Source organism: Metopolophium dirhodum, chromosome 3 (genome assembly GCF_019925205.1).
Source record: "Metopolophium dirhodum isolate CAU chromosome 3, ASM1992520v1, whole genome shotgun sequence".
Lineage (NCBI taxonomy): Eukaryota > Metazoa > Arthropoda > Insecta > Hemiptera > Aphididae > Metopolophium > Metopolophium dirhodum.
The window spans coordinates 13,802,072-13,818,265 of record NC_083562.1 but is presented as its reverse complement, the minus strand read 5'-3'; the positions used below and the strand labels follow the sequence as shown (position 1 = coordinate 13,818,265).

Here is a 16,194-nt window from a genome sequence, read left to right as displayed (position 1 = left end):
CTATTAAAAACCAGTTGTTATGTAAATTATTTCTTTGAATCAGAAGACTATATTTTGGTAAGAAATAATCTTCCAATCAATTTACACATAAATAAAAACAAATAAATGTTCTACCCTCTTTATACTACAAAAATCATAACTAAACTATTACAATTATTTAAATGTTTTCCTTAATTGTATTAACGAAAATATATAACTTGAAACCACTGATATTTTGTAATGAAACTTGTTTGACATTTTTGTAATTAAACTCAAATTGTATTATTACAATTTAGTAATACACGTAAAACATTAAACAACTTCTATTGAAACCAATTAAATTAATAATACAATATCTGGGTAGTTTGGACATTTTTATACATACTCCCTAACCTGAGACAGTGAATTTAAATGATAGATAAATGGTTCTGACCATGGTAAAATAAATTATGTAGACTGTGGTGTTGATGGTTATTTAAAGTTGTTGGGAATGTTGTAATATATTTGGCTGGTAAATAAATGGAAAAAAAGCTGAATAACTAAAACATAAATAAGTAAAAAGGTGGGAAAGTGAGTACCGCTCTACTGTACATTGGGTGTCGTGTGGGTCATCGTAATGGGTGTTACATTTGAATCCGATGATATAAAATCACAGTACACAAAAACGATTCTAAGTCAGTATAATATTATATATTATATTTTATGATATTATTGCTATTAAAATAGTTTATTTTACTAATAGTAATACAGTAGGACAGTAGGTCGATTACAGTTTTGGCCAAAAAATTACCTTTGATAATGTCTTTGTGTCTCAATGTAATAATAAACTTTAAAAGACTCAAGTACCTACCTATGAATAATATTTTAAATTACAAAAAATTAATGATAGCTTATGCTGATGACATAGTAATAAATTTGCTACCTACCGTAAAAACCGTTAAAAAACAATCGTAAAACCAACCTACCGTACCAACCTTACCCCTACCACAGTTCATAACCACAACAACAGCTAATGGCCAAAGTCGCCGGGCTTAAGTTCAATAAATAATAAAAAAAAAAAAATAGTAATAAATTATAATCCTTGGTTAATCTAAAACAGAATTGACGATCACTTTAAAACTGTTAGGTAATAGTAAAAGTTTGCACTTTGAATTACCAATTACTATAAGTACAATAGTTATTACGAGAAAGTCTAAAGTTATACAAAATCTCGGAGTTGGACAATACTTATTAGAACGAGCTGAAGATGTTAAATACTTGGGGGTTAAAATATTCTTCTAGAATACCTACAAGATATTACATAATGGTGACGAAGATAATTTAGTAAAGTACAAGCTATTTAGCTAAATATATAACGTATGTAATGTACGTCTATCAAAAAAATTACTTATTGTATAAAATGTTTGTATAGATTGTAATTATTCTTTTAATGAAAAAAAAAAAAAAAAAAGAAAAAAAAGATGTAATGTACGTAAATTAACAATAATTACATAGGGAAAATGGGGTAGATTATGCTAGAATTGTGCTCGAAGGAGGATAATTTGAATGCATGCATTGAACGATACGAGTTATTTGTGTTATTAAATTAAATATATGTATGTTCACGGAAAGCCGCTAATTTTTTCGACATTTTTATACAATGATGGGTATTTGTCCTAAGAGATTTGAGTGAGCCATTGAAGCTAAATGATAAGAAGTACGATTAATTAATCTAAAGCTGAATTTTATTACGGAGTGTTGTAAGTTTAAAGAGCGCAGACACGATACTATAATGAATCAGTGATTCGATACATAATACGGGCACTTAAAAATTATTTGAGCATTGCGATTTCGCACTTTCATCAGATAATACATTGATACGTCAAGAGATCAAATTAAGCGCGGATCCATACAATTTTAACAGGGATTGCTAAAAAAAAATTGGTTATACCTACCTTTCTATTTTAGATTACGTAATTTATAATACAAATATATTTTATTGGTGCCTAAAGGGGGGGGGGGGGGGGTCACACTACACCATGTCGTGTAAAATAATCTCGGTTACCACAGTTATCAAACGAATATATTCAACAATTCAACTATGCGGTATCGTTTGGTAACTGTGGTAACTGTGATTATTTTACACGACACGGTTTAGTGTGAACCTCCCTTTAGACGACCAGGGCTGACCGAGCACCCTTCCCCCCCCCCCCATGCCAGGATCAAGAATATTTGGTAATATGTAAATACAATAATATTAGGCAGAGATTGCTGTCAGGAAGGTCGTTGACATTAAGAAAATTCACGGAATTCAACTTAGCATTTGAATCAGCTGGTAAAGATTTCACTAAACTGGATCTTCGTTAATAAATTAGTTTTCATAAGACGATGAAGAGGAAAAACCACAAGTAGGTATGCTAAGTCTAATGTTAAAACTAATCAATCGGCATCAAATAATCATTTCAAGAAAGAGTCGAATGGGACAAAGACGAATGACATATTGGTATTATACTGTAGTGGAGTAGTTGGTCTCATTCAAAGCCAAGTTGTAAGTATAAATCATATTCATGTTCTACCTAATTGTTCAAAGATTTGTTATCTTATAACTTATAAGAAACTTTGTAAAAATAAAACTGAAAATGTTCATAGTATACCTAGATTTAGATGATATTATAGACTTAAATTTAAGTAAATTGTTTAATCTAGGCTAGGAAAGTTTTAATTTGGTTAAACCATTTTGTGAAAAATAAGATATAAATAATAAAATAATAGCCCACATGAATTATTCCATTAGAAATTATGAATTGTAATCGAAGATCTTACCTAAATGTTTCGACGTAACTTCATTAACGCTTGAGAGTGTCATACAAAAGTATTCTTCGGTTTTTATAGAAGGTTTATGTTGTTTCAAACATAACTACATAAGACATTTTACCTATATTTAAAATAAAATATCCTAAAATCTTACATTTTTCTTTAAAAGATAATGTGAGTAAAGAGTTGAGCAGATTAATGGTAGCAGATCGGAGATTTATAAATACAATAATACCAATGCTAGTGTTTGGTCATTGGGCTACAACTATTATAGTATTATACCCAGGTATTTGGCAAGTTCCTTATAAAAAAGAATTCGTTCCTTGGTCGTTCCTTTTCCTCTGGAAAATGGATGAAATCCTCTTTAAATTCCAAATAAAATAAACATGCTTATTTAATCATATATTGTTTTTTTCATATGCATACTTCTTTAATTTTTAATTATAATATACATATACTTACATATTTTATAATCCTATTTTGAGATTTTCTTCAAAATTGCTGGCCAAGCGTACTGTCTTATTGTTTATTGTTATAAATAAGTATATTTTATGTAGGTATTCATTTCTATATAAATTATAACTCATGAGAAATATTAATAAAGTGATTAATGACTAACGACTAACGATTATGGGAATTGGAAACGGTGATTTGCTTTCGTTTAATACACGTAGAACATGGGAATTTAGACGGGTTTTCATTCCAACGAACCGATTTATCAAGTGAAGCGATAAGAATTCTAATAACAGATTTGAATTTGTCGTCATGTCTACTTGAGATCGACTTCCCCACATTTTTGATTTTATCCCCCTAAATTCTAAAAAATTGGTACTAAAAGGGAAATGAAATATTTACATTTTTGGAGAAAAATAAAATTAAAAATCTGGGAATGTCGATCTCAAGTAGACTTGACGATAAATTCAAATCTGTTTTTAGAATTCTTATCGCTTCATTTGATCAATCGGTACGTTGAAATGAAAACACATCTAAATTCCTATGTTCCACGTATGTTAGACAGAGACAGAAAATAACCGCTTCCAATCCCCTTAACGTCAATACTCGATAACGATAACTAATTGGCAATGTACATTATAAGATGTTAGGTGCATTAACTTAAGAAATAACATGAGACTCATTTCGGCAATTGGAGGATTTCCGCATGCAATGAGAATTACCTATATGCTGTCATCAAGGTTAATATCAAGATAAAATAAAATTAGTAGGCTTTGTAGTTTATATATAAAACATAGGCAACAACGAAAGGTGATGAACTAAAAAGAAAATATTTACTTTTGACCCCCCAAAGTACTAACTAGATTCACTTTCCTATCAGAAAAGATACTGTTGAAGAAAATTTAAGTATTTTTACTGTCTTAAAACGTGATGACAGACACAAAAAAAAACACATCATTGTAAAATTAATACATTCATCGCTCCGCTCAGAATCTAAAATGAATTATTCTGAACGTAGAATATACTATTCGTATACAAAATTATTAAGTACCTATGCTATGAAAATAAATTAAATTACGTTACTGTTATAGGTACTACTAGTAGGTACCGAATTAATTATATTTTGAAAACTTCTTATTAGAAACCCAGAAAGTCAAAAAAATATGGTTTCCTATAAATGTTGTATTATCAAGGTTCCACTGTACCTTAAATTATTAAATACCCTTGTACCTATAAATCTTTACATTTATGTATAAATCAATTGGAAAAATGTTTTACTCTTATAATTATTTGTACGTACTTTATAATATACCTGTAATTATATTCAATATTTTAAATTAATTAATTACGAAATTATTTTATGAATTATTTTTAAAAAATATTGCTATAAAATAAATATTTTATTTTAAATATTAAATGCTACGCGCCAACGGCCAGCTGACATTAAACCAAGGTTTACTAATTTCAACAGGAATATGTGATTAAAATATTAGCATACAATAGTGTTGTAAATTGTAATATTGTAACAAGTTTACTGTACCTATACGGCTATACCTATATATTTAAATTACATTTATTAGATTTTAAATGATGAAAATCTTTCTATATTGGTATAAAACATTTTGAAGAGTGGGTAGAATTTTGCGTCCGAACAACAAACTTCAAATACAAAATATATTATACTTCCTGGAATATTACACTGAAGATATAATTACCCGGACAATGAATGGATTTGTTATATAATATTAGCCAGACTATATTATAAACATATTATATACATTATACCATTGATTATACATATATATATATTATATATTGAGCACAAATCGTACACATTTTGCAAAAGGTGCGAAATATGTTTCTGGTGAATTATTACTACATAGGTACTTATCAAGTAAAAATCCTAACAAATTATTAAATTAAAAAATAGATTTTTTTGAGATTAATATTTTTGTTCATATTTATATCAATACGTGATACATGCCAACATGACATATAAATATGTAACATACGTAGTCGTAGTCTATGTTGTACGGGTCAAGTTTATTTGAGGCATTTGACGTCATAAATATCAATAATGCAGCTATTTAATGTAGAATATGTATGCATGCGAGGAACTCCAGGAATATAATATAGGTACGCACGGAATGATAAATAATATTATCACTTAAAAAATTATGATTACGTTGTTAACACTAAAAAAAAAATTAATTAAATGTTAAAACCCTATTTAAATGTTAATATACAAAATAGATACTTAATAATATAGGTGCTTTTCAAATAAAAATTATTCTATGATGTTAACATGAATATAATATTATTGTTTTAGTGTGCCAATATGATTTATGACTGATTTTTTATATGTTATAACCTAGAGAAAGCCATGTTTTATGATATATTTATAATATGCTATGTTTTACATTTTACATAATGCATTTTAACTTGTTGGCAACTTTTAAATTGGCATAGTTCAGCAAACACAAATTACAATATTATATTTTAAGCCTTACGATCGTATTGTACGCATATTATATAGGTACTACTGTACTAGGTACTGCAACTATGGTGGCGATAATAATATTGTGATTTATTAGATAGTCGTCACAGTAAAATTAAAATTATTGTGTACAAATATGTATTTATATATATTTAAAAATATTTGTATTTATATCATTTATCGCGTCAATATGTGCGGTACACTAGTACACTACAGCTGTATTGATTTAATATAGAAGATTTAAAAATTGTATGAATATAAAATCATTGTTGTATTCTGGTCTGTAGCATAATATATTTTCTGATAAGTTGTAGGTAATTACGTTGTAAACAATCATATCGTAACTAGAAAGATTATTTTATAAAATCAATGTTAATAAGTAATAATAACTATTTTAAGTACTACTTACCTATAAAATACCTATTGACTATGTGTCTATGTGTACTCATTACAAATATATATTGTTTAAATCACGCAAAAATTGTACAGCACGTAACACACGCACTGTAATTCGGTAAACTGTAGTGGTTTATTCTAGATAAATTTTGAAAAAATTTAAATTTAGAAAATTAAATATTAATTCCACTTCAGTGGAACATTATCGAAAATGTAACATAAGGTTCCTCTAAGTTGTTCTAAACGACCATATTGTGAGATTTTATAAAAACATCGATAGTGGTCAAATAAATTATGAAACACATATTTGCATAAAAAATATGCAAAAAGCTATTTTTAGTTTTTGGAAGTGCTGCGGGAAATGCCAAATATTAAAAATATTCGGTGAGAATGGATTTTGCGAACATTTCGAGAGTCTAAAGAAGTACTAAAAATTTGCAAAAAATTGTTTTTTTTTGTAGGAAGGCTTGTGAAAAGTTTTTACAACCCCCAATAGCTATTTTGCGAATTCCTTTAAAAATAAATTCGTAAGAATTCTGGTTCTTATCATACAAATTCCATTATAAATATTTGCAACAAAAAATTTGAAAAAAATTCAAGTGATGAAGGAGGTTGGGCGGGGAAACATACGTACATTATGCTCAATAATAATTCATTGAGTAACTTTACTATTATGCTGGTAGGTGGTTTTAAATTTATTTATTACAATTAAATTATAAAATATAATACATTTATATTGCAGAAACATCAAAACGTTTGCAATTAGTTCTAATATAGATATTTAACATTCAAACAATTTTTTTTTTATTCCTATATCTTTTCATTGTTATTCCTGTCACTTATAGGGTGTTACCACTGGGTATCATCCCTAATCTTATTATTCATATCATTCTTACTTGTCACTCATCAAACCTACTTATAATACTAAGAACATGTATAGACTGTAAATTACTCCAAATAAAAAAAAAAAACATTTAATAAATAATTATATATTATTATGTGAAACAACAAAATCAAGTTTGAAATGCGATTTGAATTCAATTAGCTAATACCATATACTAAAAGTATAATATAATTATAAAATCAATTCATCAATGCCTCAATGGTATATTAATTTATATGACTAATACCATACTATACATTGGTTTTTTTATACATTTCTGGAATGAGTGGGTCTAGCTATAGCTGTGACATGACTAATAATACACCACTATAGAGATTGCACAATATAGCATTCTGAATTCCAAAAGATATTTGTTAGTATATTAAGTCACTTAGTCACAAATACAGTTAAACGAATTAAATATACTATAGTAAAATACTTTAATATAATATCTTTATTAAAAACCTACATAATACATTAATATCTAAACTGACAGACTAAACTTAACTACTAAATTTTATTTTTATTAACATTTTTATTTCACAAAGCATTCTTATTACTCATCCCAATTTTTTTCTTAAATAATAGTTTGAATATACTCAGACAATATTTAGAATTTTTTTGTACTATCTAGGAGTTTACTGTGCATAGGTGAAGATCGGGGGGGAGGAGGGCTTACGAGGGCCTAGCCCTCCCCCAAATTCCGTCAAGCCCCCTTCTCTTTCAGTTGTATGGGATCGAAGCCCCCCCACTTACATTGATGTTAATAATGTTAGCCCTTCCCTGAAATTTTAATGGATTTCCGCCTATGATCCTGTGGTGATACAAAATTCTATATTTTAAATGAGAACTGTTTTTTTTTTTTTTATTAAATAAAGTTACATTGACGTATGTCATCATAACTTATTGTTGATTAAATACATTTTTTTTACATTTGAAAAATAGAAAAATTTGAACGAGTAGTTATATTCAGTTATTAAAATATTTATACTTCAAAAGTTAAAACGGCGTACAAGTGGGTACCGCCTGCTAGTATAGTTGTTGAGTATGTCATTTTAATGGATGTGTTATTAGATTTCAATAATAAACCAATGCATAATATGAAAAACGATTTTGATCGGAGACGTTGCGTCATCCTATTATACTTGTTGAATATAGTCAAATTTAATAAAACTCAAAAATATCGCATGGCTATAAAATATAGCGTAACGTTACTTTCGGTAAAATACATTTTTTTTGTTAAAGGTAGAACAAATTGTGGGGAATCTTCTATTAAACTTTCTAATGTTAGCTATGAAAAGAAAAACTTAAATGAATTTCTAACTGAAAAATAATTTATAAAATTAGAAAAGATTGAAAAAATTCTTGGATTTAAAAAGTTCAAAATGAAAATTCGTTAATTTACCTGTGAAATCCAATATCTTAAATATTTTTAACTCAAATGCGCATAAAAAATTATAGTTAGTTTCAGGTAGGTAAAACTTTTATTTTTGTTTAAGGTAGAAACATTGTATTAAAATGTCTAATGTTATCTATATGGAAAGAAAACTTATATGTATTTCTAACTGAAAATATGAAAATTATTTTGATGAATTATGTCAAAATTTGAACTTTGAATGCATATAAAAATAATCATACTTATATATCTTTAATATCTTTTAACTTCCATCGAAGAAACTTATAAAGAACCTTGCATTACATTTTTAAGCTGTTTTATTAAGTCAACATTTTTTTATCGACAAGATGTTGAATATGTTGATATAATGTAAATTTACAAAATTTGTAAAATTTGCGTGTCTATAAATAGCCAAAAAATTTCAAAGATGTTACCATATATATAAAATTATAATATACATATTCGGGGAAAATTTTAATTGTTTAAAGTTATTAGGTTTCGAGTTACAACAAAAGAATAAAATCGATTTTTTCATTGATTGGTTTTGCGTAAAAATTACCACTTTTTTTGTTTTTTTCTGATGTTTTCTCAATTTTCTAATTTTTTATTTTTACCTCTCAAAAGTACCAACTAGATTCATTTTTCTATCTGAAAAGGTGCTGATATCGAAAATCGGAACATTGTGACTACTTCAAAAAAAAAAAACACACATCATTGTAAAATCAATAGCTTTTTTCTCTCCACTCAGAGTCTAAATAGTACTAAATAGTCCTTAAAAATGGATTTAAAAAATAAAAAAAAATATAATATTGAATACATAATAATAATATATAATTCCGAACCCATTATCTTTAATACACAAAACTAAATAGGTAACTCAAAACCTACTGTATGGCTACTCGTTAGAATTTTGATACCAATACGTCTACATTTTCAGAAAATGTACGTTCACTCTAAATAATTTAAGAAATAAAATGTGGTTCTCATTTGAAAAATAGTAGTTTGTAATTTGTATCACACCCTGTAAGTATAGTAAAAACAATCTCAAGTATTTGGAAATATAGTCTTTAAAATTCCAAAAATCAGATTTTGAGTAACTGCATTATTGAAGAAAAAAGGTGTTGAGAAATATGAGAATGCTTAGTGAATCACCCTGTTTCTTATTTACCTTCAACAACAGACTCTGAAATAAAATAATAAAATATTTTTCCCTTTTTAGAATCAAAATATTTTAATGATTGTCAAATGAAATGTTGTGGCGCCAGAACTATTTTAATACTTAGGTGGGCTGACCTGTGGCCAATCGTTTTTAAGGGAGGCAGGGACTAGGGAGGTTATTATTCTACGTTGAAAATATACGCCCCCGAGCCTCTCATCTATGCATTTAGGTATACACCTACCTACTACACAAACGTACGAAATGTGTAATGAACGTTGAACCATACAAGTTATTCACGTTAAAACCAATTGTTAATGCATTTCTATTATGGTTGTGAATAATAGGTAATTATTCTGATTAATATTAATTTTGTACTAAAATGAATAACTGCATAAAAATATCAGGGTAAAGTTAAATAAAATAATGTATAACTGTACGTCTGTACCTATAAATCAACTGTTTTAGTGCCGATATATTGTATTATATTGTATGCCTTTATAGTGATCAACTGTAAGGTATAGTAAATTCATAGTAAGTGACACGTTAAGGTTAACCCATTGTGCAGTTTAAAAAGACTATTATCAAAGATTTTAAAACAGTTTTCTACAAAAAGATCACTTAAACATATCAGTAAAAAACACACGTTAAGTATAATAAATGTGTAATAATAATGTAATGCTGTATAGGTACCTATAGATTATTGATAATTGATATTATAGTAGAAGTATACCTAAAAACGTTGTACCAGCCAAGGTCAGAGATACTTAACTATCGTCCAATTTTTTTTGTAATATAATACATGTACCAATAATGCAATAAAAAAAAATTACGATAAAAATACGCATATAAATTAAACGAAAACAATGAAAGGAAAAATAAACGCAAGTGGTAAATATATAAAAAAAATTTTATCGTCTTGACGAAACGATGACGTCTACCGGTGTGATTTCAAACGCCAGACACGCAGAAACGCAGTTGCATATTATCATAGTATATAAGATATAATATAAGTACAGAAATTTTCAAATTATACATTTCGGAATATACAATTAAAATTTTATTAGTACTTCTGCAAAAAGTCAACTGAAGAATAACGAAATATCATTGTAATTTGTAGTGATTTAATTATAATATTGATCGTTTTCATACACATATGTTATGCCCTCGCGGCCTCGCTTAATTTTTCTCAATAATATTGCCGTCCGCGGGCATTCCATAATTGAAGGGCTTGAAATCTAAATGATTTTTTGAGTGTATGTATATAAATATAAAATATATGAAAAAAAAATGTAATTTGTGCTACATTCAAAAATTAGTTTTGGTAATTTGTGCGACATAAAACTAGATAGATGGGCATTATGTATAATCTGCGCAATTTTGTATATATATCAATGTACTTCCATTTGCACCATATTAAAAATGTATTTTGCGCCACTTCAAAATGAATAATAATATATTTTTTTGACTTATTCGTTATGTAAATTAAATTGTAATGTACCTAATATTGTTTCAGTACCTATAGATTGTAGAATTTTTATTTAGCAATGTAAAATATAAAATATTGCTCTATAGAACTATATGATTACGTTCATATTATGTACGTTGAAATTTTAGTAATTTTATCCGGTTACTTCTGCCGTTGGCACAACTTGCCGAGTGGTCTGCGAGTGAATATTTGAGTATTTTAGTATTTATACAGCTTTTTATAATAAGTACAATATATAGGTTATATTACTTCAAATGCCGAATAATACTTTTACTAATGTAGAAGAAATTACATGGTTTACTATTTAACAATATTTAATCGTAGTATTACATTTAACTATAAATTTGAAAATAAAAACAAACTGCGACATTTAACAATTAGGCCGACTTTTACGCTAATAAAATATACTTAATTTATTTGAAAATGCCACAAGCTAGTTATGATAATAAGCATAATTAGGGGGGGGGGGGTGCTTTGTGTTCTTAGTACGCCTAGTTAAAAATAATCACGCTTAAAAAATCATTTAAAAATTTGAGGCGATTTTAATCTGCACCCAAAGTGTCCGCAGGTTAACACAAAACCACACATATTATAATTGTGCCCGAGTTTTTATCAAGTGTAAAAAGAAGACATGTACACTGCAGTGCCCAAGTAAAATTTTAAAAATGTATAGCCTTACATTTTTTCAAAATCAAACAAGCAAAATTACAAAATAATCTCTTAAATTAATTACTTTTTTTTTAATACTGCTTACTTATTTCATTTTTAACTATAGGTATAAATATTTTACCATAGAAAACATTTATTGAAGATCCACAAATTAGTATCACAGACCAATAGAATAGAACATAGTAGGACTATATTGTAGAGACATTTTCTGAGCCTCGGTTTACCTAATTGAATAATTTCAACTTGTGTCCTCAAGTGCATGTAAAAAATGTATTGTTGAATATCTATAGTCTAGTTCCAAATATTTAATAAAGTATTAAAATAAATCTGAAAAGTCTCGGCTTTCTGGGCACGGCATGCTTGGGGAATTTGAAAGTGAGTGCAGGTCATAATTGAGCTATACAACGCGTCTTGTCATTCATATTTTTGTTTTATTTTATTTTTCCGTAATTGTTGCCGTCACTTAATTGCGTTGTTGCGTCCGCCGCAAATTTGGTTTCGTAGTATCGTGGATATTGGTTGGTTTTTTTTTACAATATTTGTTGTATTATTATACAACGTAATTTGTCATTATGTCAGACGATTTAATCGATTATATTTTAAATTATGGAATAATAAATTACACATATGAGTTTTAGTATTATAAGTTTGAAAAAGTAGTCACGTTTTAAATATATTTTATTTTGTTCCTAGTTTTTAAACATATTATATTTTTGACAGTTTAAATAAAATAAATTTATAAAATAGAGGGAGGCGTAGCGCCATTTTTTTTAACGTCTACTCGATTTAAAAGACTCAAGCTTCGTCACTGTTGATACTACTAGGTATATTTCAAATAACAAAATGGGTACATTATATTATTATGTGATAAACTAAAAACTTGGAATTTATAGAGTTTAATGTATCTCATAATAATTGTTTGAATAAATTATCACCTTTACTAAAAAATTATGGTCTGGATATCTCTAAAGCTGATGGCAGAACGAAGATGAACATGCCTAAAAAGCATAACATTCCGTGTATTTTTAAATATCATGACCTATACATTACACACAAATTATATATATTATGGCGTGAGAAAAAATATTTTTGAAAGTCAAAGATTATTATTTTAAACACACAGACTATATACATATTTTGTTTAATTATATTTTTTGTTTTCTTTAAACAAAAATCAATCTGAACTTGTTTAAGGCCCGTGCACACTTTGTTACATAAAATGCATAAAAAGTTACCCATAAAAAGTTGGAAAATCCTAACTGTAGACGTAGTATAAGTTGGAGGACCAGGATATTGATGATGAAAGCTCGTCATCGGCGAGTGATGTACCCACCGAAAAACCCGTCTTGCGAAAATGTAGCTCAGCAGAGGCGCTCGAAACATTTAAGTATGTGTAACATAAAGTAAATATCTACTCATATATTAGACACTCATCGTCGTTCTATTAATTTATCATTATAAGTTTATAGTTTTGAGTTGTTTTATCAACACTGCTGTACACAGTCTTAGTGAAATACTAAACCAGCCATGTACCTATTTATTATGCATTATTTTCTTTATATTATAGTATTATTTGTATAAATATATATTGAATTTTGTTCAAAAAAAACATGTTCATTTTTTTGTAATTTTTCATGTTAAAAATATAATTTGAAGTATATACAACTATAAGAACATTATATGGTAAAAATGCAATAAAAAAAATATTTATCTTCCTAACCATTCTATTGTAAAATAGGCGTGGAGACGCGAAATTCACTTGTAGCGTGTACCTACGTACTTCGTCATTAATAGTAGGTACCTACGACCTACGTACCTACTTCACTGTGATATACGTGTTAAATTTGAATTCAGTGATTTATCAATCATTGCATAATGCAAACGAAAAAAGATTCTGAGCGAAGGTCTGTCAGCCTATTTATTATTACTAAAACAGATTAATATTTAATAATAATGTATACACTATACAATATAATATACAGAGTGATTCACTAAGCATGCTTACACCCTATTATTCTTCAATAATGCAGTTATTCAAAATTTGATTACTTTTTAGAATTTTTAAATATCTAGGTACCTCCTTAAAAACAATATTTTAAAATTTTTGAGTTATAGTGTACTTCTAAAGAAGTACCCTGTGAAGAGATAGAAACTTCTGTTTTCCAAATAAGAACTAACCTTTTCTACTGTAAATTATTTAGTGGAAAATTTTTCTGAAAATTCATACGAATAGTTTTTGAGTTATTTGACTTTGGCACTTTGCGTATACTAATATAAAGGTTCGGGATAACGGGCTTATAATATATGGGATATGGTAATTTGAAAATGTTAGTGATTTCTATTAATCTATTAATATTAATAATTTTTAAAAATGGTCCAAGTATAATAAATACAACTGTACAATATTTAATATTATATCTTTATATCTATTTTATATTTTTGTAAAACTATTTTTAAGGACTACTAACCCGTAGTATAAACATTTTAATAACTGAGAAACCACTCATTTGAATTTTTAATTAGTTGCATCAAAATGTCCTAATTATTTACAGTAAAAAGGGGGGTTTTCCTTTGAAAAGTTTGTATCGGCACAGGATACTCCTTCAGTATAGTCACGATTAAAGATTTTATCTCTATTCGTGAGTATATAGTATATAAAATAAATTAAGAATTTTAAAAAAAAGTTGTTTTTGAGTATATTTTGAAATATTCCTAAAAATCAAAATTTTAACAAATTTATTATTAAAGAAAGAATGCGGGAAGAATGCTTGGTGAGTCAACATGTATATTATATTATAGGTACGTACAAAAAAAAATACATATATAGACCACCCTTCCGCGGGAAATATCTGTTTGCCCTACTGACTGCTGCACTTATTTTTATGCCACTCGACATACATCGGTCGCAGTAGCGAATAGTAGTGGCTAACAGCAATAGTAACAACTACTAACAATGTCATGAGCAGCAAATGTATAGGTTTACTGTTCTGTATTATAGTGAACTGTTATCATATACACAGCAATACAACATATAAGTATAGTAGCGGCGCGTGGTGGTAGGCGTGTCTGCCGGGACGTCTTGTGTACGCCGCCACCGCCGACGACTAAAAGAGTGACATCAGGAGTGGCGGTTTCTGTTCGCGCGGCACCACCGGCACCGCCGTTAGTTAGCCGGTCGACGCACGAATCATTCGCTATACGCACGTGTGTCCGAGCGCACAATCGCCGCGCACGTTTTACCGGCAAGATTGTCGTCGCAATAATTTTTTACAATTTATACAACTCGTACACGAAACCGTGTCTTAGTCGACCGTCTCTCTCTTCTCTTACTCTATCTCTCATTCTCCTCTCTCTCTCTCGCCAAATCAGAAGTAACATTTAATTCGAATTATTATTCGTTATTGTTGTCGTCGTTATCGCGGGACGCTTCCGGTTTTCGTCGCGGTGGCCCCTTTTTCGCTTCCGCGAGAAGATTCGCTCGTGCCACCGTCGGCCGGCCGTTTCGGAGCCGCAGTGTCCGCGTCCGCCGCGCAACCGGATGGCATGAGCCGCAGACCCGTTGCAGTCGCAGTCGCCGTCGTGGTCGCCGCCGTGGCGGCCGTGTCGTCGATGTCGGCCGCCTTCGCGGACACCGTGTCCGCCGACGTGCTACCGGACGGCGAAGTTGAGATCCGCGTGAGCTCCGGCAACGTGACAGCTAAACGGACGTCGTTCACTTCACCAGATACCGGGTAACGAATATGCAATATCATATTATTTAAATCAGTACCTATAGGCACCTATAAACTTGACAACCTAACACTTGCCTTTTTATGAACAAGGGGATTTCGAGCTGAACTATAGCTACACTGTTATCGCATAATAAATGTATCAAATTACAGGTATCTGCTACATGATATTGCGAATTTGAAAAATTTCTATGTAGGTATCTAGTATCTACCATTGTACCTGTGGGTGCTTACGAGTTGCATACTATTTATAATAGCGTATTAGCGTTTAAAGTTTGTGCAACAAAATAATGCATATTATGAATTTGAAACTATAGGTAAATCTGAAAAAAAAATAAAACCATTAAAAAAAAACAAAAACCGAGGCAAAAATGTATTGTAGAATTTCAGACCACAAAATACAAAATAATATTTTCATTAACACAAAAATTGAATGGGATAATAATATTATAGTGTTATGAATACGATATTAATTTTATTATTAGGTTAAACATAATGTCAATTTTTAACTGTTCATCTCTTTTAATTAGGTTAGTACCTAGTACCTTCACGTAGTACATATAATATAATTTATTATATTGTATATAATAATATTATAATAACATTATATTCAATATACTTGTATACACCACCGTCGTTATAAATTATAATGGTAGGTATACTCGATATAATTGTAAATTATGATTAGATAATATTATATTGTACTTGCTTTCGTTTGAAATTACATTGTATTTTTTTTGCTATTTTTCCAAAAG

At 28.8% G+C, this 16,194-nt stretch overlaps 1 protein-coding gene across 1 annotated transcript in view; it reads left to right on the top strand.

Moving 5' to 3' along the window:
• The first annotated feature begins 14,836 nt into the window (after positions 1–14,836).
• The window catches only part of LOC132941374 (uncharacterized), a 40,380-nt gene continuing 39,022 nt past the window's right edge, over positions 14,837–16,194 (top strand). Inside the window, exon 1 of the mRNA XM_061009407.1 lies at positions 14,837–15,442. Coding sequence (XP_060865390.1) covers positions 15,255–15,442 — 188 coding nt within the window. The 5' untranslated portion in view covers positions 14,837–15,254. The remainder of the gene's footprint in view (positions 15,443–16,194) is intronic.